This window comes from Nicotiana sylvestris, chromosome 9 (assembly GCF_000393655.2).
Source record: "Nicotiana sylvestris chromosome 9, ASM39365v2, whole genome shotgun sequence".
NCBI lineage: Eukaryota > Viridiplantae > Streptophyta > Magnoliopsida > Solanales > Solanaceae > Nicotiana > Nicotiana sylvestris.
Window position 1 is genome coordinate 1,945,301 of NC_091065.1, and position 24,160 is coordinate 1,969,460.

The window sequence follows — 24,160 nt, forward strand, 5'->3', positions numbered from 1 at the left end:
ATGCCTAAATTTTTATTTCAAATACCATTTTGGTAATTTACTATAAAAAGCTCAAAACAACATTGTTGGAACTTAGAAAGTGTTGAAGAAAACAAACATATCTTTTTAATTTGGTTTTATTCGGCTAAATTAGTGATTGAAGATTGTTTTCGTTGGTATTTGAAATCTTTATTTCAAATTGAGATTATTCAATTTGGAGCAGATTTGGGTTAATTGAAAATGAAGTTTGCAAAATTGAAAAATACTTTGTTAAAACAACATAAAAAGTTATGCCAATCGGTAGACTTCGATGAAAACTTAACAGATAGATAGTGAAAATATAACATATACTCTAGCAATTCCATAGAGAAACCCCTGAAGAGCAATATCATGCCAACCTGGTAGACTTCATGAACAACTTAACAGATAGGTAAAGTAAATGTAGCATAAACTCTATCAATCTGTTAGAGAAACACTGAAGAGAAAAACGTGCATACGGGTCGGGGACCGTTTCTTAATACCGCCAATTTTGAAGACATTCGTCTAAGACGAGAAGTTTTATTTTGTATCTCATACAACTGACACTAGTTGTATGAGGCTTCTTTTTGTCTCACAAAATTGTGGACCGTAATCTTACACTGCTGGGTCCACAGAATTCTGGGTCCACAAAACTATGAGATAAAAAGTTACCTCATACAACTAGTGTAAATTATATGAGACACAAAATAAAATTTTCCGTCGAAGACTGTCCCCTTTGCAGGGCCATTCCTGTCAATCACCCAACATCAGCGTCTAACTCAAAATTTGGGCCATGATGCTTAGTGGGCCAAGTATACTAACCTTAAATTGGATCCAACATAGATCCAAGCAAATTCTTGTTAGGAAAGACCGAAAGAAAAAGCAAAGATGTTCACCTTAAAATTTCTAACATGGTCGATTCTAGATAGAGCACGGTAACTCCCCTGGAAAGACAGAATTACTTTCTGCCGGTCCTTCTATTATCTCCTTCACGCTAGAACCGACAAGAGGGTTGTGGTGGGATGATAAGTACTCCTTTATTTTTAACAAGAAGTTTCGGGTTCGAGTTCCTAAGTATGAAGTCGCTTTGTTAGGGAGCGCTTTACCCCCAATGTGGGACTTCCCAGCGTAAATCCGGATTTAATCGGACACCAATGTAAATACCGAATACCGGATGAAAAACCAAAAAAATGTCTAAACAGATGAAAATGCTTCTTATTAATTTAAAGAATTAATATGCTCTCAAGTTGTTCATGGGGGGGGGGGGGGTCGAATTGACCTCTCTTAACAATATCAATAATTCTTATTTCTAATGTTTGAGAATAAAACTATAATAACCAAAAAGGATATAGTAACATTTATGAAAGTTAAAATTAGATTATCAAATCCAAGAAAATAAATACAAAATCAGCTTGACAAATACTTTCTCCGGTCTACAATAAGTGATTTTTGGCCTTTTTTTTTGTGGTACAAAATACGTGATTTTTCTAGATTTCAAGAATGAATTAATTATTTTTTTCCCTACATTTTGGAGTAAATAATGTTGGAGTATGTGTTAGGAATATTTATGTGAAAAGATAGTAAAAGTTAATATTGTCGGTTTCATTGCTAATTAACGTTAAAATATAAATTTCTTAATATATGTGAAAATAACTAAAAAAATCATTTATTTTAGACCGGAGGAAGTATGAAAAATTTAAATTTGACTCAAAAATTTAAGAGCTAAAGGGCGGAGTTCCCAAAACTAACAAACTGCAAAAGAATACAAACTATGGATTGAAACGCACTAAATTTCAGTGAAAATTGTTGGCAAGTGTCAATATGATATTAATTATTATGGACGTGTCTTCAATTTCTCCATTATTGCCTTCTTCTTTTACTTTACTCTTCTGATATCTTTTTCTGCTTGTGAAAAATAATTGATGAAATTTTTTGATATCTAGAAACCTTCAATTCAGAGAAGATTTTATTGAAAATATTTCTGCAAAGGAAGATATTGGATCTCAATTTTCGTCTTAAAGTATGTTGATTCCCTCCCTTCTTTATTTTCTAAGTTTTCCACTTGTTCCAATTTAAAAGTTTTTGAAGGTTATCGAATTTAAAATAAAGTTTGAAATATCATGTTTTTTAACTTCGGTTATTTTATTTTTCTTGTTGTTGGTACTGCTTCTAGACTTTCCCACTATCGTTTTGCCTCTTAATGATTATTGGAGTTATGCTTTTCTTGAGCCGAGGGTCTATCGAAAACAGTCTTTTTTATCTTACAAAAGTAGGAATAAGATGTACGTATACGCTATCTTCCTCATATCTCACTTGTGTATTTCAGTGAATATGTTGTTATAATTGTTCTCTTGTAATTAAATTTAAAACAAGTAATCCAAAAAATGAAAAGTGTCGGGCTTTTTAAGTGGGAATGGAACTCAATCTTATAGCAAGAAAAGACCGCAAGACGATGTGGTTAGGGAAAATGACATTGTATAGTTACTCTCAAAATAATAATATTTCGACTGCGAGTTAAAAATGATTTCTGCCCCATATAAAACACTTAAAAGAAGAAAATGAAAGATAAAAATAAAACCAAAAAATAGAGAAAAGGAAAAAAAAAATAACGAAAAGACATAAAGGCGAACTTACCCCTATGCCCTTTTATGTTTCTAGTGGAATAGTTTATCCAAAAAAAAATAAAAAAAATTCTTTTTTTTTCGGAAATTCTTTTTTAAAATGTGTTTGTCCATAAAATTTTGCAACTTTTTGAATTTTTTAAAAATGAGTTTTTCAAAAACCAACAAATGATTCTGACCACTTTTTCAAATTGTCGGAAAAACTTTTTTCTCCACTCATAAAACTCAGGGGCGAAGCCACATGCTTGAAAGGGTGCTCAACTGACCACCCTTCGTCGGAAAATTATACTGAGTATATAGGTAAAATATTAGGTTTTATAGATATATACATATATTGAATACTCTTTGTCGGAATTTTTTTTCATTTGAACACCCTTGAAAAAGTTTCTGGCATCGCCACTGATAAAACTACAATAAGTTTTCAGGTGAAATGCAAGTCTAAACGTAATTTTAAATTTCAAATATTATTTTTCAACTTAATTCCAAATACTTTTTTTTTAATTATAATCTTTATGTCCAAACGTCTACTAAGACTAACTCTTTTATTATTTGCAGAGATTTGACGAAGTTGTAGGTAAAGAATGGAAGTATCTGAGAATAACAGTGTTGACTATTGTAAAATCAATTTAGAAGCAGAACCTTCAAAATACCATTCAATTTCTTCATCAAGTAGGCAAAATACTTCTGCATTTTCACTAACCTTAGATGAATTTCAAAGCAAGAAGAGAAGAAATTATGGGTCTATGAATTTAGATGACCTACTCAATAATTTTTGGGACAATGAAGGAAATCAAGTTACTCCCAATTCAAATCAAGATATCCCAACAAAAGAAGGTAACATATATTTGTAACCTTTTCACTTTACCCTTGCTTTTTTATTTCCTTGGTGTTCGGCCTGCTCGCGTGCACCTTAACTAATTTCATGGAATATTTTTCACGTTTCATCAACACATCTATTAGGTAATTCTGTCCATCAAAGTTTAGACAAATGAGAAGAATTACCTAATAATATTTTTATTCCATTGATATTTAAACGTGACACCTCATGATTTGAGATCCACTTTATTGACCTCTGAGTCACATTTCCAATTTTTTTTAAAACTTTTCATCCCTATTTTAATCCCCACTTTAGAAGCATTTTTTTCATAAGAATGATACATTTACTATTTAAAAAGTCAAATGTTGTTGTTTTAGTGCAATTTTTTAAAACACTTTAATTTATTTATTTTGCGGCATGAATTCGGATTGATCGAGGTTCCAATATGGATATTTTATTAGGATTTTGCCCTAAATTTTAATCTATTAGGACTCTCTTTCTTGTAGGAAGGGAAAAAGACTACTAAAAGAAATAAATCTCTTATTAGGGTATTTTTTTTTTAATTAATATTAGTTTTTTAATCTCCTTTCTTATAAATATAGGTCAATTAACACTTTAAATGATAGTCACTTTTGATATATTTTTTTATTCCTAATTTATCGTTACCAAAGTTTTCTTTATTAGCTTCCGTATGGACCATATTATTTCGATCCTACATATCAGACACCGAATAGAAAACAAAAAAAATTCAAAAATTCCATGAAAACATTTGACCCGCGCAGGACAACATTCAAGGTATGATTTCCTCAGCCACTCAAAGTGTGCTGAAAATGGCAAAGGAGATGCTGATTCTTCTTCAACACATCATCAAATCTTTGAACAAGTTAATGGTGGTTTCATTAATGGACACCAGAATTCTGATCAAATCACTACAACAAATAAAGAAAATATTGAAAATTCCAACAGTGCATCAGATGTTAGTGAACCAATTAACAATAGCAGAAGAAGATCATCAAGTGTTTCATTAGAAGCAACAGTAATGGAGAAGAGACAACGTCGAATGATTAAGAACAGAGAGTCTGCTGCACGATCTAGAGCTAGAAAGCAGGTAACAACTTTTTCATCTTAATTTTGAGCCCGTTTGGCTTAGCTGATTTAGAGTAGCTGATAAGCATAAGGTGCTGAAAAACACTTTTAAGTGCTGAAGCTGATTTAAAAAATAAGCAGTTACGTGTTTGAATAAAAGTGCTGAAATTAATAATAAGTAGCTGAAGAATTGGGTATACGAAAAGTTTTGTTTTAAAAAGAAGTATTTTAGGGATAGAATAGTAAATATTTTGGTCAAACCTAAAGTGCTTATAAGCTGAAATTTAATAAGTTAGGGGGAGACCAACTTATGACTTTTGGCTTATTTTTGGCTTATAAGCACTTTTAATTTGCGTAGATAAACCAAAAAATGCTTATAAGCCAGTTTGACCAGCTTATAAGCTAAGCCAAACACTCTCTTTGTCTCAAATTATTCACTCGAAAATGACGGGAGCGCCTAGCTCCCGGAGCAAAGCTCATTTTCCTTTCAGAGTAAAACGGCACATAAATAAGGGTTGAACCATCAAAAGTCAAGAGATTATTTTTAAAAATAATAATTGATCAGCACTGTTTGTGATTAAAGCATATAGTTGATTGATAGTCGATTGAAATGATATTTTGTACCGTCAAAGTTTTAGAGAATGCTACAGGTTTTTTCAGTTATCCTTCCGTCCCAATTTATGTGGCGGAGTCTGGATTTTGAGAATCAAACGAAATTTTTGTTTGACCGTAATTTTTTCTCTTTTTAATGTTTTGAATCGTTAGTTAATTAATGTGATTTATAGTACTTTTTATGTAGTTTTCAAATATACAAATTTTGTTTCAAAAATTTAAAGATTCTATGTCCAAATTCACAATCTATGCACAAGTCTGAATCTTATTGATAAGTGAAAGCACGTGAAAGTTCTTTTTTAATGAAGGGTGACAATGAGATTTAAAGTCAGGATTTTTATTTTATTATAATATTATGTTGCATTATGTGATCATGCGATTAGCGGCGAAGTCAGAATTTTCATCAAGAGGTGTCAAAATATAAATAATTAGATACATCGAAAAATCAAGGGGAATCAACATATAGTAAATATATATAAAATAAAACAAAAAAACTAACAATATAGTGTAATTTTCCGGCGAAGGAGTATCGCTTGACACCCCTTGGTTCAATGTGGCTCCGCCACTGCATGCGATGAGTGGAGGTAATTTTTAAATCTCTTTGAAATCCTTAAACAATCCACGAGAATAAAAACAGTATTCTGTAACACAAATATGAAAAAGAAGAGTCCAATTTAGGATAATAAGAATATTATACAACAGTAATAAGAGTTTAAATTTTTCGATAAATGGTGAAGAAACCCAACCAAGGTTGGATTCATGGTATTACTTACAATAATAGTAAAAACCATAGTATAATGATCTTGTTTTATTTTTTTTTCAATTTGTTGGTCTCTTATTACATTTAAACTTGGACTTTATTAAGTCCTTCCAAATTCGTTTTTGCTAATAAGTCCCTCCTAATTCAATAATATGATAGTTTTGACTTTTGATTGGTTGATGAAGTAAACTTTGGTATGATGCAGGCATATACAGCAGAATTGGAAATAGAACTCAATCGACTGAGAGAAGAGAATGAAAAACTCAAGTTACTTGTGGTAAGGTGAAAGATGAAAATATTATTAAGTTATATCATCATTAGTGTAAGTAATTTTATATGCTATCAGGTCACTAAAGAATATTTTTACAGGTAAATTTTCTTAAAATTTATGACTTATAATATTGAAAATAAGATAAATTACTTTGTTAAAACAAATAAAGGTGACCCCATGATATAAAAATCCTTACATCAGTGGCGAAATCAAGAATTTCTCCCAGGGTGTTCAAACTTGAAAGAAATAAAAAAAATTCCAACAAAGGGTATTCAATATATATTATATATCTCTAAAACCTAATATTTTATCTATATATACAATGTAATTTTGCGACGAAGGGTGGTCAATATATATTATATACATCTAAAACCTAATATTTTACCTATATATATATATATATATATATATATATATATATATTGTAATTTTATGATGAAGGGTGGTCAATTGACCACCCTTACATGAGTATAACTTCGCTCTTGCCTTACACTGACGATATATATATCTTAAACTCTTAACCAAAAAAGAAAAAGATAAAAAATAAATTGGTATGAGTGTAATTATTAAATACACATATAGCACCTTTAATAATTATCACTTACTCTTTTTCTTTTTCTTTTTTACATGGCCAAGGCTCAAGTTGCAACCAGAAGAAAAGATGAGGTATGACTATTTCCTTTATAAATATATTTGTAAAGAAATATGTTTTAAGATTAGTTGTAATTTAAATCCAGTTATTTATTTGTTTGTTTATAGCTATCTTGTAATTTATTCATATGTCTTTGTGATGTATTAGGAGGAGAAAATGAAACAACCAACAAAAGCTCAATGGATTGCTAACAAACTGAGAAGACTTAGAAGGATGTCAAGTGTCTCATGGTGAATTAGCATAATTGTTTACAAGGATTGTAATGTTATTAACAATGTCTTTTTGACACAATTATTAGTCTTCTGTGTGCATGTAAGTTATTGCTTACATTTGGATTTACAAAATAAAGAAACAATTTATGTAGGTAGTTTTGATTGGGGAAAGCAAGTGTCACGATCCAATTTAGGATCATGACCGGCGCTTAGGAGCAAGTGTCCCTAAATAAGCTTTATCGGTATTTTGCAGAAAATCGGACAGAGTTTTCCCTATTTTAGAACTATCCAAAAGTTTACCCTGTCTCAAAAATCAGTAACAAAACCAACCTATATCGACCAAATATCTCATAATTTTCATCAACTAATCAAACAGCTATTCACCACTATTAATCAATCACTTGCAACACGGTAATCTTAACTTCATCTCCAAAATACTATGAGAGAATCTAATACTAGTCATGGGTCTAATAATGAACAAATACTCATGACACTAATAAAATGAATATGGAGCGACTCTAAGAGTTCAAAAGGAGAGAAATAAACTCTTCGCCCACGTGAACAAATGCGGGGCTCACCAGGAACTATCAACTCGTGTACTCTAATTAACGAAATCCTTGCTCGCGTTAACTGTTGTTTCTATAAAAAATAATAGCGGGGAGTGAGTCGCTAACTCAGTGAATAATAACACTTAACCACAACCGTTTTTAATTGGGGACAAGTCAGAAAACATGCTTGTATAATAATCACTTAATAAAATGCCTTTTTTTAAAACGGTAATAATAATCAATCTCATCATGTGTTTCCTATAACAAAATCAATTTAACAATTCATTAATAAACTCAGTAAATATTGTGTCATAGCAAATCTTTATATTTGGGAGGTTTCAGAAAAGGATCATGTAATCTGTATTACTGTGTGGACCCCTTCGTAAAAAGAGTCAAATATAACTGCAGGTCCCTACTCGAGGGAAAACTGTAACTGTGTGCTAGTTCTCCCTTCCCACTAGTGAGGGCTATAACTGTTCTCGGTAATCGGTAAATACAAGGTGCACCAGGTCTAACGAATTCGCCATTAGCTACGGGATCCTTCAAAGTCTCCTCCCATCTATACTTGTCTTTGTAATCAGTAAATACTCGTAGGAAAGCATTTTCAAAATAGTACAGGGCATTTCAATTCTTGTCAAATCATGTAATCCCATTTCGGTAATAGTAATCATATTTCAAATAGCAGTAAAAACATGTCTAGTAACAGTGAGAATATTTTAAATAACTATAGATCTCTCAAGTAAACTGTTCGGTACCATATCAAGTAAAGGACTTGTCCCACATGCAAATTTCAAATATTCGGTAACACCTTTTATTTTCAAAATAATGTATAAACCATGCAGGTTATGAAAATACAAATTACGGTAAGATTACTACTCACAGTACTCGTGTCGAAATACCAAGCGTGTCACCTCGAGCAGTCCATAAGACTCATTCAACTACCTATATTATCACAAAATCGGTCTATATATCAGCTTCGTGAACAATTAACATAACTAGTCTTATCATGACATTCCCTCCTTTTTTTTCCTCAGAAATATAGCTACTGATTCTCTGTTAATCAATTTAGTAGTACCTAAATCAATAGGAACTACAATTTTCTAATTATTCTTATTTATTTATTTATTTTGAATTGATACCATGATACTTCTATATACAGAGACAAGGTAAAAAGAACTGATTTAAAAGGATTGTATTCATGTTCTTACGTTGTGCTTTATAAGCACTAGTGGTTCTTCATTAGGCTAGATTATTTGTTATGAAATTAATAAAATACTTATTCATCTAATTCAAAATTCATATTTGTGCTAAATCAAAAGTAACTTATCTTTTCTTGTTTCTAATTAACGAAACAACCGTTAAATGGGCTAGGTTGAGTAAATTTTTACTTACCTTGTTCTTCCCCACTTTATAAATTCCTTCAACGAGAATAGATAGAACCTTCTTGTCTTTTTCCTTCTACTGTGTTGAATAGCTTCTGCCGAAGCTTGATATGCTTCAATACCTAACCCTTCCTTTTGTTTATCTTGATTCCATGAGTTTTCCCTTCCCTTAATCCCTTTTAATTTGATTAGAATTTCACCCAAATCTCCTTTCTCTATTTGTTTACTGCGTACCCTTTCCTTCAGCCCTTTTTTTCTTTTTTTTCATCTTTGGCCAGATTAAAATCTGGTGGGTTTCGGCCCTTCTTGTGCATTTCACTTTTTTTTAGTTTATTAAATGACTACTATATCCTTGTTTAAAATTATGGGATATTAAATCCTCCCCACCTTATAAAATTCGGTCCCTGAATTTAACTCAAGTACGCACCTGTAGACTGAAATAAATGAGAATATTTGACGCGCATATCATCTTCTACTTCCCAAGTAGTTCTTCAATGGTATGATTTCTTCATAAGACTTTAACAACACAATTTCTTTTGATCGTAACTTTCTTATTTATCTGTCAGCAGTAGCGATTGACTCTTCGTCATAAGTTAACTTCTCATCATATAGTATAATTGGTGCTTCATGCACATGGGAGGAGTCTAATATACTTTTTTTTTATATAGAATAAAGATATGAAATACTAGATAATAAAAGCAATAACTCAGAACTAAACGGTAAGCGACGACTCCCATCACTTCAAGTATCTCTTATAATCTTATGTACCTTGGATTCATCTTTTCTCTTTTTCTAAATTGCACCACGCTTTTTATAAGAAAGACTCGTATGATCACTCGATCACTAACTGTAAATTTTAAGTTTAATTTTTTCGTCTGTACAAGAGTTTTGTCTGCTTTGTGATGTAAGTAATATCTGTCTGATTGACTGGATCTTATCAAAAGCTTCTTATACTACTAAGTTTGAACCTAACACTTTAGCCTCATTTGTTTTTAATCATCTAATAAGGGAACGACATCGTCATATAGTTTCATCCAATGCCATCTTAATACTCTAACTGAAGCTATCATTGTAGGTAAATTTAGCTTAACGTTTGGAATCATCTCAACTACCTCCAAGAGAAAATATTCAAGCTCTCAACATGTCCTCCTAGATTTGTATAGTAATTTCAGACTATATATTTGTCTGTGGATGAAATGCAGTACAAGGATCTACTCGTGTACTCAATAATTCTTGAAAAGATTTTCAAAAGCGTGAAGTAAATTGTGATCCTCTTTCAGAAATAATGGACAATAAAATCTTATGAAGTCGGACAATTTTCCAATCTATGTATATTTGTGCATATATCACTTTACTATAAAAGTATTGACAAATAAGAAGTATGCTTACTATAAAAGCCTATTTAAATTTCCAACATATAATCATAACTTCTTATTGTTTAAAGTAGTTATGTCATAAAATTCACTATAATTATATTCCATCTTCACTTAGAAATCTCGAATTGTTATAGTGGTCCTGCAAATCATAAATGCTTACCTTGACATGCTAACAAGTCAAATAGTCATAAACAAGTTAAAGAAATCGTTCTTCTTTCTTTTCTCACAATTATAATTTTCTTCTACCCATGGTACAGCAAATGTACAGTGTATCTAGAGTTGTAAGCTCCTCAAGAATAACTCGTCTTAACCTATCTATATCTGGTACACATAAGCGGTTACCTAATTGAAGAATATCAATAGTCATATCCTTGTTTTTATTAGCTAAGACCTCATCTCGATATTTACATAATCACTCATCTCCATACCTTTGGTATAGGTTCAAATACTATTCGACGCAATTTATTTTCATATATAATTTTTTTTATTCAGATTTCGATAGCAAGAAAGACTGTCTGAATATTTGATTCCAAGACACTTGATTCTTTTTTTTTTTTTTAAATAAGATTAAGACAAAAGTGATCAATATTTCTTTATGCTCGTTCCTGAAGTATAAAACAGTCCATATTGAGTGGCCTTTATGTGCTCTACCAGTGAAAACTTGGCTTTAACACAAGCCAGTATTATCTCTATATTCTCCATACTAAATTGGATACATGTACCCTTTTTAGCCTCTGTATATTTTTAGTCAAAGGTCCTTTTGGCAGAACTATATGTGTCAAGTTGCCCATAGATCTTTTGATCAATGCATCAGCCACCATATTGATCTTTCCATAATGATACCAAATAGAAACATCATAGTCATTGGGTAGTTTCATCTACCAAAATGCCGAAGATTTAGATGCGTGTGCTAAAAAATATATTTTAAGCTCTTGTGGTCAATATAAATCTCATAAGTTTCGTAGTATAAGTAATTCCATCAAAGCCAAAATCACTGCAACCAACTCCAAATCATGAGCAAGATAGTTTAGCCCGTGTTTCTTGGACTATCCCAAAGCATAAGCTATAACACGATCATACGCGTGAGAAGCGAGAACATATTCTAATCCACCCTCACAGCATCACTGAATATTATGAGTCTCCCGAACCTGATGGTAAGGTTACTGCTAGTGTAGTTGCGAAACATATTTTGAGTTTCTGAAGGCTCTGCTCACATTCCTCTATCCAATAGTTTTTTTTGTGGTATTAGTTAGGTTAGTGGCGCTGCTATTTTGAAGAAATCATGTACAAAATGCATGTAGTAGCCTACTAAACCAAGTAGCTGCATATCTCTATAGGAATAGTTGATCTTTGCCATTTTTGAATTGTTTATATCTTCTTAGAATTTACCATAATCACATCCTTAGTTACAATATGCCCGAGGAATGCCACCGACTCTAGCTAAAATTCATGCTTCAAGAACTTGGTAAAAAGCTAATTTTTCGACAGCATCTATAACACAATTTTTTTTTCCAAGTAAATCTTCGTGTTCTTTCTAGCTACAAGAATATACTAAATATCATAAATAAAGACCATGATACTTTTTTTTTCCAGAAATAACTTGAACACCATATTCATTATATCTATGAATGCGGCTAGAGAATTGGCCAGTCCGAAAGTCATCACAAGTAACTCATAATGTTTTTACTGAGTTCTAGAGGCTTACATCGAAATATCTTCCTTTCTTATTCTAAGTTGGTGATAACCAGACTAAAGATCAATATTTTAAAAGTGGGAGGCTCCTTGTAACTAATCAAACAAGTCATCTATATGAGACAATGAGTACATATTGCATATTGTTATCTTAGTCAATTATATGTAGTCAATTTACATTCTTATGGACCTATTTCTCCCTCTTTCTGTTTTTTTTTCAACAATATTGGTGTACCCCATAGCGCAACACTCTATATGATAAAAGCCGTATCCAGTAGGTCTCAAAATCGTTCATTAGCTCTCTCAATTTCGTTGGTGCCACATAATATGGTTTGTGTCAAGTGTCAAATAAATATCGAAGTTTATTTCTCATATTGGAGGTAGTACTGGTAAATCCTTAAGAATATATTAGAGAATTTTTCACTATGATACTTTTATTTTTCAATATCGCTTGGATATCTTTACGGAAGTTACGAGACCTTAGCCATTCTTATTTAATAATTGTAGAGCCTTCTTAAATGGTATAACCTCGACTATCACTGGTATACGATTCTTTCTCCCTTTTTTCTTTTTTTTGGTTTGCTAGATATGTCACTCTAACTACCTTCGCATGGTAATAAAAGGTAATTGAATAAGATATTAACCAATCACACCTATAAGCACGTCAAAATTATAAAGGTCAAGTACAATTTGTCTAGATATGGTATTTTCTCTCTCAACTTGAATCTGATAAGCTTAATACTAAGTTTCAACTGTACGATATTCTTTCATAAAAGTAGAAATTATTAAAGGATCCCATAATATCTCAAGATGTTATTTATCTAACTCTATATCCCTTTTTTTTCTGCGAGATTTCCTAGTCTCTACCTTCTTAAATGAATTCTTAGTTGCATGTCAATCACATCCAGTTCTTAATTATTTTTTTTTCTAGCAAGTTCAACTTCCACATAATAGGTCAAAATCTTCGTATATGAGAGTATTGCCTTGTTTAAACGGTGAACCAACCCTTCAACAAGCCTCTAAACTTAAGATGTTGCTTGTGTATCTAGCTAAGAAAATTTGGTATTATGTGAGTATACCCATTGTCTAAATCAATATTTTAAATGATCTAGCAGGCAAGTTTATGTCACAAACTGATAAGAAGGAATTGATTCATAAACCCTTTAGTGAAATTATTCCCAAATTAGTTGTATTGCTCTTGTTGGCATCCCTAAGAGTACACTAGCATTTCATGTATTCGCCATGTTTTCTAGTCTAAAAGTTGCCTATTCCATAGACCTCTTCATGAAATATCCTATAGCTCATAACGTAGTAAGAATATTTTGTTTGTTGGTCCCCATAATCTTCTAGGTGCATGAGGACTTTAGAGACCCTATTTTTTTTCTCATTCTTCTCATGTTTATCTATTACCTCCATAAAGATCTCATTTTTTTCCATGGAGGTAAGTACCTTTTTGTGATAGCACTCCTTTATCACTGTAGTGGTGGACTAGTATAAATTTTCGAAACAGACTCTATTATGCATTTTATCGGAAAGCACCTCACATGGCACAATGAACCTTTCACTGATCTTGTATACTAATTATGTAACATTTCTTTGCTTGGAGATGGTTGCATGTCCATTGCCGAAATTTGACGTCTTTGAAGTTTGAACCTCTAGGCAAATTCTATTATAAGGTAATTGGTCCGAACCATACACGAATAAGATAAGTAATGATAGATTTAGTTATTTGACCCTAATCTCCACACACATACGGAGGAATAAGAAAGAAAGACAATACAATCTTATCACGCCCTAGCAGAATCACAATTATGGGAATGACCGGCTACATAACCATAATTGAGAGTCTACTACCGACGTGTGCTCCATTAGTCATAAGAATAACCTAGGGCTCTGATACCATCTTTGTCACGACCCAATTTAGGATCATGACCGGCGCTTAGGAGCAAGTGCCCCTAAATAAACTTCATCGGTATTTTACAGAAAATCGGACAGAGTTTTCCCTATTTTAGGACTATCCAAAAGTTTACCCTGTCTCAAAAATCAGTAACAAAACCAACCTATATCGACCAAATATCTCATAATTTTCATCAACTAATCAAACAGCTATTCACCACTATTAATCAATCACTTGCAACACGGTAATCTTAACTTTATCTCCAAAATACTATGAGAGAATCTAATACTAGTCATGGGTCTAATAATGAACGAATACACACGACACTAATAAAATGAATATGGAGCGACTCTAAGAGTTCAAAAGGACAGAACATAATAATTAAATTAGCTCTTCGCCCACGCGAACAAATGCGGGGCTCACTAGGAACTATCAACTCGTGTACTCTAATTAACGAAATTCTTGCTCCCGTCAACTATTGTTTCTATAAAAAAAATAGCGGGGAGTGAGTCGCTAGCTCAGTGAATAATAACACTTAACCACAATCATTTTTAATTGGGGACAAGTCAGAAAACATGCTTGTATAATAATCACATAATAAAATACCCTTTTTTTAAAACGGTAATAATAATCAATCTCATCATGTGTTTTCTGTAACAAAATCAATTTAACAATTCATTAATAAACTCGGTAAATACTGTGTCATAGCAAATCTTTATATTTGGAAGGTTTCAGAAAAGGATCATGTAATCTGTATCACTGTGTGGACCCCTTCGTAAAAAGAGTCAAATATAACTGCAGGTCCCTACTCGAGGGAAAACTGTAACTGTGTGCTAGTTCTACCTTCCCACTAGTGAGGGCTATAACTGTTCTCGGTAATCGGTAAATACAAGGTGCACCAGGTCTAACGAATTCGCCATTAGCTACGGGATCCTTCAAAGTCTCCTCCCATCTATACTTGTCTTTGTAATCAGTAAATACTCGTAGGAAAGCATTTTCAAAATAGTACAGGGCATTTCAATTCTTGTCAAATCATGTAATCCCATTTCGGTAATAGTAATCATATTTCAAATAGCAGTAAAAACATGTCTAGTAACAGTGAGAATATTTTAAATAACTATAGATATCTCAAGTAAACTGTTCGGTACCATATCAAGTAAAGGACTTGTCCCACATGCAAATTTCAAATATTCGGTAACACCTTTTATTTTCAAAATAATGTATAAACCATGCAGGTTATGAAAATACAAATTACGGTAAGATTACTACTCACAGTACTCGTGTCGAAATACCAAGCGTGTCACCTCGAGCAGTCCATAAGACTCATTCAACTACCTATATTATCACAAAATCGGTCTATATATCAGCTTCGTGAACAATTAACATAACTAGTCTTATCATGACATTCCCTCCTTTTTTTTCCTCGGAAATATAGCTATTGATTCTCTGTTAATCAATTTAGTAGTACCTAAATCAATAGGAACTACAATTTTCTAATTATTCTTATTTATTTATTTATTTTGAATTGATACCATGATAATTCTATATACAGAGACAAGGTAAAAAGAACTGATTTAAAAGGATTGTATTCATGTTCTTACGTAGTGCTTTATAAGCACTAGTGGTTCTTCATTAGGCTAGATTATTTGTTATGAAATTAATAAAATACTTATTCATCTAATTCAAAATTCATATTTGTGCTAAATCAAAAGTAACTTATCTTTTCTTGTTTCTAATTAACGAAACAACCGTTTAAGGGGCTAGATTGAGTAAATTTTTACTTACCTTGTTCTTCCCCACTTTATAAATTCCTTCAACGAGAATAGATAGAACCTTCCTGTCTTTTTCCTTCTACTGTGTTGAATAGCTTCTGCCGAAGCTTGATATGCTTCAATACCTAACCCTTCCTTTTGTTTATCTTGATACCGTGAGTTTTCCCTTCCCTTAATCCCTTTTAATTTGATTAGGATTTCACCCAAATCTCCTTTCTCTATTTGTCTACTGCGTATTTAGCCCTTTTTTTTTGTCTTTTGCCAGATTAAAATTGGGTGGGCTTCGTCCCTTTTTGTGCATTTCACTTTTTTTTAGTTTGCTAAATGACTACTATATTCTTGTTTAAAATTATGGGATATTACAGCAAGGCATAAACAATGTGCATGACAAGTTAGTAGCAGCAGAATAATATCCAAGTCTAACTTGTCCAATCTATTTGAATCAACAAAAAACAAATAAATTTAAGCACAAACATATACGAGTAGCAAGTATATCAACCAACACAAATATGATAAGGTAAAATAATTAAACATACGAGATACAAAGATTTACGTGAAAAATCTCTTCAATATGAAGGTAAAAATCATGTGACCAAATGCCCTCAAAGCTCCACTAAATCAATCAAAGAGAGCTATAAAAATTCTTTAACTTGGCCATAAAGCAAGTATCAAACTAAGAACAACAATAAAAATAAGATTGAAGCAAAACAATTGAAGAAAGGAGAGAAATCACACAAAACACGGATAAATTGGTGGGATATAACATTTTGAAGCGGACATAGAAATTATGTCGGGCCGACAACTTTGAACAAGTGGAGCATTACTCTGAACAAGTTATGCTCCGCCACATCGTAAGTTTATATTTGGATTTTTTTTTTTAAAAATAAGGACAAAATTTAAATACAAGCCATCAGAAACGACACTGGTGCAAATTGTAGTACACAAATAATCCTCAAAGTGGATGGTATTAAATTTTCGTCGCATCTTGCCTCGTGAGCAGAATTTCAAATTTAACAAGTGTTACCCCTTACTTATCCCATAGGTAACACTTAACTTTAAACCTTGAAATTTTTCCCATAGGGCAAGCGAGAGTCAAAAGTTAAAGACCCCCTAAAAAGGTCATATTTCTACAAAATTTTAGCAGATTCTTGCATTTGAAAAAGGGGTATTATCATTTTTAGCACGTGCCAGAAACTATTTACATTCGATAGCTAAAAAAATATATAAAATTAGTATAATTTTTGCATATAACATATAATATATATATATATATATATATATATATATTTTCGGTTATTATTTTGAGAGCGGCTATGAAAAAAATGGACTTCAGCACAAGCCCAAATATCTGGGAGAAATTTAAAAATAGCCAGATTTACAACCGGTCATTCAAAAATAGCCACAGTTTCAAAAGTAATCGAAATTTAACCACTTTTCATGTAAAGATAAATCTGAGCGAAAACACTGTTCAAAACCCGGAAAATATGCCCGTATATTATACTAGAGTTCCAGCATAAGTATGCTTGAACTCCAGCATATTATACGGGAGTTCCAGCATAAGTATGTTTGAACTCCAGCATATTATACGGGAGTTCCAGGATAACTATGCTGGAACTCCAGCATAATATGTTGGAGTTCCAGCATAAGTACGCTAGAACTCCAGCATAATATACGGGAGTTCCAGCAAGTATGAATGTCCAGTATAATATACTGGAGTTTGGAGCACCGGTGCTCCAGTCTCCCGTATATTATACAGGAGTCAGCAAAGTATACCGGTCCAGCATAATATGCTGGAGTTCGTACACAGATGCACCGAACACCCGTATATTATACGGGACCGGTCACTGTTGCAGCAAAATAGTGGCTATTTTTCATTGACTTCATAAATGGTGGCTATTTTTGATTGACCAGTCCGAAAACTGGCTATACTTTGCTATTTTGACCAAATATCTTCTAGCAGGCAGGCCCAATAAGCAACATAATCCACAAGAATGTGCAAATAGGCCCAATCGGAACCAGTTTTAACCCTCAAATTCTTACCACCTCTCCGCCGCTCGCTCACTCACTCATTCTCCCTTTCGTTTGCAGCCAACTCTCGAGTTTTCCTTTGAGCCATGAGGTATAAACATAACTCCAAATTTTCGTTTTTTTTTATCCTTTTTCGATGTAAATGTTATTTTATTTTTCATATTTAGAGTTTGTAGATTATCACTTATGAATCTTTGAATGTAGGATTTGGGTTCATTAGATAATTGTTGATTTAATATATGACAATATTTTGCTTGGCATAATAGTAAAACTAGAGATGGATAATTTTCTCATTTTATAGAAATTTTGATCTTTTAACTTTTTATTTACAGCAAAAACAACTGCCCCTCAGTTCCCTATATCATTTACTTTATATAAACTCATATACGGCTAATATTATACGAAATAAAAAAAATACTAGTAGTTCTCTTTAGTTCTTTATTTATACGGAAAAAATGGCACTTGTTGATGTGGGGTTATTCGGAATGTGCTAATGAATCTAATGTATGAAAAATGCCTATATTTTTTGAGTCAAATTTTAGAAAGTCAAGTAAAATTTACTACTTGGCAGGTGTCAAATGTTGCAAATTAGGTGTAGAGATTGGATCGTCTACATCGTATTTGCTATGAGTAATTTTAATACGGTTGGTATGGTCAGTGTTACTGAACTTTATCTCAGTGTAGGGGGCTGGAGTGTGAGATATAGATAATTTAGAGAAAACTTAATTTGCTTTAGTTGATGGATTATTGAGTGTTGAAATGAAATGGGACCGAAATAGAGCAGAATGGATATGGCAAGTGAGGTTGCTCCAGTGGCACGGGGACTTCACTTTCAACCAAGAGGTTGAGAGTTTGAGTAACAAAAGAGCGAAAAGGGCCACCGTTGACCCTTAGGTGGTGAGTTTGAGGGTGGGCTTTACCTTATCACAATAAGGGGAAGGAAAAGAGGATCAATGAATGGATATAGAGGATGTATATTGTTGACCTAGTGGCAAAGTCAAAAATTTCGCTAAAGGTGTTGAAGATTATTTAGTATATACGCATAAAACGTAATACTTGACCTACATACACAGTATAATTTTCTGATGAAGAGTGTTCAACTGACCACCCTTGAGCCTAAGTGGCTCCGCCACTGTGTTGAGCCCAACTAGTTTGGGTTGGGGACCTTGAGTTATAGTTGATTGATTATATTTTACTTTTGTTCCTTTAGCATAATATCTTTGATAAGAACTTTACTAAATTTGCTATTTGGAGTATCTTGTACTGTCTTGTTAATTACCTTAATAATTACAGTAAGCTTCAGAGTGATGCCCTAAGAGAAGCCATCACTGTGATTAAGAGCGCTTCAAATGAGAAGAAAAGGAAGTTCACTGAAACCATTGAGCTCCAGATTGGGCTGAAAAACTATGATCCCCAAAAGGACAAGCGTTTCAGTGGTTCAGTCAAGTTGCCTCACATTCCTCGCCCTAAGATGAAGATTTGCATGCTTGGAGATGCTCAGCATGTTGAAGAGGTAATCCATGTTAACTAGTCACAGAAATAATGGAGCTGAATTTCTCAGTTTGTCTACCATATTTTTGGCAGTTGAACAAGCTACTGACTGACTCACATTTGCATAAGTATCACTTCAATAATATTCTGTTAAGTTTTAGGCGGTGGATCCTTAAAGGCTCATACTTCAATGATTTGTATAATAAAACGTGATTCAATTATTCTTTTTCCAAGCTTAGTGTGGTTATGGGATTATAGCATTCGTTATCAAAGCACTCTTCAAAATTTTCTGGTCTATTTTTTCGGCTTTGATTAAACATCCTGGCAATGAAGGGGACCTTTGGAGCAACCGTAAAGTTGTTTCCGTGAGGCCTATAGGTCACGGGTTCGAGCCGTGGAAGCAACCACTTATGCTTGCATTAGGATAAGTTGTCTACATCACACCCCTTGGGGTACGAACCTTTTGTGGACCTTGTGTGAATGCGGGATGCTCCGTGAACCGAGTTGTCCTTCGATTAAATGTCCTGGCGGTGACTGAATGTTTTGTTTGGGATGCACACTACTGGTACCTGATAAATTTAGATAGTGCTATTGCATTTATGTCTTAGATTTGAGGAAGCAGCAAATTTCATAGAGTTCCATTTTTGTATGAAGTTGATTGCCTAGTCCTCATAACTATTTGAAAATTTTGTGTTTGTTAGTTTACCTGAAGGCTAAAGCTACTTCTAGGGGTACTGCTTAAGGTGATTTTGTGCAAGGGTGATGAAAGCTTGTTGCGTTTGTTTTTCAGGCTGAAAAGATTGGGTTGGAGTACATGGACGTGGAAGGCCTGAAGAAGCTTAACAAAAACAAGAAGTTGGTTAAGAAGCTCGCAAAGAAATACCATGCTTTTTTGGCATCAGAAGCTGTTATAAAGCAAATCCCCCGTCTCTTGGGGCCCGGCTTGAACAAAGCCGGTAAGTTCATTAGACTATTTTGATGTTTTAGCTTAGCTCTTGAGCCTCTTTGGTTTACATCTCATCTTTGTGCTTTATAGTTGTGCATATTGGTGGTTGTGCCTTATTTTGATTGAGTTGTACTGTCCCTAGCACCATTGGCTTTACCTATACGTACATATGATGTCAGAAAAATACACGCACTTACCAGCCAGATATTTTGTTAATGAAATGTTAGCTCTCTAATACACCAAATTTCCCCAAATATCATTTCTAGCTGTCAATGTCGTATCAATCTTAGTGTGAAAAAGTTCGTACATTTTTTTTCCTATTGTAGACTTGGTGTTGTTATCCTAAGTGCCATCTCACTCGCAATGGTTTATTCAAATAATTTTTGCCAATGTATAAACTACTTCTCTTTAACTTTAAACCGCAGGTAAATTTCCTAGCCTTGTTAGCCACCAAGAATCGCTCGAGTCTAAGGTTAACGAGACCAAGGCCACTATAAAATTCCAATTGAAGAAGGTGCTTTGCATGGGAGTTGCTGTCGGTAATATGGATATGGAGGAGAAACAAATCTTCCAGAATGTGCAGATGAGTGTCAACTTTCTAGTGTCTTTGCTAAAAAAGAACTGGCAAAATGTGAGTTTATTTAACATCCTATAACTTCGTTTATCCCCGAGCATTTACCTTATAGTTTCTTCGAGTCTGATAACTTCATTCAATGTTCAAACTTATTCTAATATCTCTTCGTCGTTAATGCTAACAGGTGAGATGCCTGTACTTGAAGAGTACCATGGGAAAGACTCAACGCGTCTTCTAAGGAAATTGTATTACAATCTTGGCAGTTCTGGCGTTTTGCTTTGTATGCGCTATAGATGCTATTGAAATTTTTGGTTAGTTGTGATCCTGGATTTTGTCTTGAACTTGATATCAGTTTTGTGATGATTTTATTTTCTCCTTTTAAGATGGTACCACAATTCTCTCTGTTTTATCATGGTTTAGATTTCTTGAAGATTGTCAAATTATTATCCTGAAGGAGAAAATATCTGCCAGAAAACTTTTTTGCTCTTAGACTTTGCATTACCTAAATTACTTCTCTCTGAAGCCTAAAGTAAAAATTCAGGCATGCAGACACAAAAATAGATATCTAAAAATTGTCTTGTTTTATCCAAAAAATTTAACAGGTACTTAAGAATTTTAATTCCTGGCATACGATTATGATATTCATTTCTGTGATTATTATTGTAATAAGCATAAAAGAATTACTATAAAAATTCGATGAACGTATACAAAATCTATAAGATACCGTCAGACTTTTCCCATCCACAATAACAACACTTTACTATAACGGCCATATTTTCTTTGGAACTAATTTTTTGTGTTATGTTATAATGTATGTTCTCTATAATAGCTTGTTACTATAGTAATAAAAAAAATTCGGAACAAATAATGCTGTTATATAAATGTTTGATTGTACCACGTAAATGTGGATTATCACTCTATTTGGGTTCATTTCTAAATGACATGAGAAAAATATAAATATAGAAGATATCTACTTAAAGATCACTGATGGAATTATCAAATTATTTAATTTAAACTCTTCCATAATGGTATTATATCTTTTCAAGAGAAATATAATGAGTCATTATTTTCTAACATAAGAGAAAAGTTATTAAACTAAAAGATAATGATTCTATCTACTGAAAATATGTGATCTTGTCTTAACATCTAGTTAAACTCAAACCCAAGAGAGTTCTATGCAAAAGGAGTTGATTCGTATGAAGAAGGGCTAGATGATAAACTAATTCTTATACATTGTTGTTAATGCCTATCAATATACAAGTAAATTCTCAAGGTCGATATTGGTTTTTATTACCCTATCAAGTAACTATGTTACACTAAAGTCACTTGGTATGATTGAACCACCAAGAATTACGGTGAAATGAATAAGATCCAACTATCTTTAATTGTAAGTTTCACATTCGAGATTTGAAAATACAAAAGATCCCCGTATGGAATGCTTTCCCCTTTTAAGGGGGACTTATGCTACGCAAATTCAAATTAATTGGGCTAGTGAGTTTCCAATTTTAAATAAGTTTATATATAAAAGATGTATATTGATGGTGTGTAAAACCACCACTAACTCTTGCCTTACCCCACACTTTGTAAAAGGCGAGGGTAGAGGAGAGAAAGAAAGCAAAGAGAAAAAAATCAGCTGAAAAAGTTTTATGATCAAACTAAGTCCTATAAATATTACTTCATCCGTTTCAGTTTATGTGAACCTATTTTCTTTTTGGTTCGTTCCAAAAAAAATAACCACTTTTTAAATTTGGAAACAATTTAGCTTAAACTTACAATTCTACACTTAATGAGAAGCTTTTATAACCACACAAATACTCTGGACCCTTTTTGACTTGTTTAGGACCACAAATTACAAAAGTCTTCATTTTTTCTTAAACTCCGTGTCCAATCAAATAGGTTCACATAAGTTAGAACGGATGAAATAACATTAAGGTTATAGTCTAATAAACAATTGCATATAGCCTTTAGATCTCTGCTACAATCAAATACTTAATATTTACGTGACAGTTAATAATTATAATAGAATACTACGAAGTGATTGATAGTTAGGTGTTTCACATTCGTGATTTGTTAAGGTTTCATATTAGTATTCAAGTAATACGTAAATTGTTCACGAAAAATATTTCTAACTGGATTAAAATTCTTTTTCTTTTGATGTATAGCTTGATGAATTATATTGCCGACACTCGTGAGGCTAGATTATATGGATTAGAAGTTTATATTAATTTTAGTGTCATGCTAATTCATAGTTATTAAAATATTTTCTTATTACACTTACAAATAATAAATATTTTTCGCTAACTTATAAGATTTGATAAAATATCTTGTACATTAATGTCAAAAAATGTATTTTTAAGAAGAAAAAAAAACACCTACTTTATGTAGACATTTTGGTCTACCAATATTTTACTTTGTATCTTCCCACTTTTATAATAGTAATAAATTATTGCTGAAATATTGAAAGTTTCTCTAGGACAAATGAGGTATAATAAATAGTGCTGGTAACCAAACAAACATGATGTTATATAGTTTGTAATATTGGAGTAAATATTTAAATAATTATTTTGGGTATTTCCTTCCAATTCTCTTCATCTAATTTCTAACAGATGAATGAGAAATCTAAGGGATTAAGTTGGAAAATAGTAAAGATCATGCACATACGAAGAATTAGTAATTTGCATCAATGAAAAATTTGCAACATAGTTTGTCGCTCGCTATATATGGTATTTAGATATTTTCCAAAACTTACGTTTGAAATATTCGTGGCAGTTCTTTAGTTTTAAGTATGAAATTTCCAAAAAGAAAAATATAATTAGTTCACTTTTTGGAAAAAATTCCGTCAATGAAACAATTTTTTACGGAAACTAAAAATTTTAGGAATTTTTACCTCCCATAGCAAATGTTAAGATCTTATTTATTTTAAATAAATAAAATTTAAAAAAATTATATTCTATAGATACATTTTAAGGTTTATAGCAAAATATTTAATTTTGGTTACTTCCTAGCCCTAAGTCACTAAATACGCTAATCAGTTACACTATTTTCTTTCTCTCTCTACTTTGATACATCACATTCTCTTCCCCCATTCCATTAAAATTTCAGATCTCCTTTTTCTTCCACCGAATTTGTGCAAAGCCCACTTTAGAAATTGCTCCGGCTCTCGCATCCGACGACTGCAACGGCATATTCCTAATGGTTAATCAATTATTCTTAGTGAAAGAATGTTTACTTTCTGCACACGATCTACCAGTGACGAGCTCAACTGTGTATGCGATAGATTGGTAATTTGGTATTTGAACTTAAAGGACAACTCCACAAACAGGGAATAGAATTTTGGGTTTTCCTACTTCAATAGCATAGTGGCATTTTTTGTTCAGTCGGTTCGGGTTGTAAGCACGTGATTTTTGCCATATATGAGAATTACTC

The 24,160-nt window shown here is 32.6% G+C and overlaps 2 protein-coding genes across 2 annotated transcripts; both read left to right on the forward strand.

Annotated features, from left to right (window-relative positions):
- Window positions 1-1,944: 1,944 nt before the first annotated feature.
- On the forward strand, window positions 1,945-7,183 carry LOC104224948 (ABSCISIC ACID-INSENSITIVE 5-like protein 1). Its single transcript, XM_009776678.2, has 6 exons — window positions 1,945-2,017; window positions 3,174-3,452; window positions 4,218-4,543; window positions 6,099-6,170; window positions 6,801-6,830; window positions 6,964-7,183. The coding sequence occupies exons 2-6, from the start codon at window positions 3,200-3,202 to the stop codon at window positions 7,048-7,050; spliced, it is 768 nt and encodes a 255-aa protein (XP_009774980.1). The 5' UTR covers window positions 1,945-2,017; window positions 3,174-3,199; the 3' UTR covers window positions 7,051-7,183.
- Window positions 7,184-17,702: 10,519 nt separating this feature from the next.
- On the forward strand, window positions 17,703-21,223 carry LOC104224949 (large ribosomal subunit protein uL1z-like). Its single transcript, XM_009776679.2, has 5 exons — window positions 17,703-17,814; window positions 19,017-19,236; window positions 20,005-20,170; window positions 20,586-20,791; window positions 20,919-21,223. Exons 1-5 carry the CDS (start codon window positions 17,810-17,812, stop codon window positions 20,970-20,972), a joined length of 651 nt encoding a protein of 216 aa, XP_009774981.1. The 5' UTR covers window positions 17,703-17,809; the 3' UTR covers window positions 20,973-21,223.
- Window positions 21,224-24,160: the final 2,937 nt, after the last annotated feature.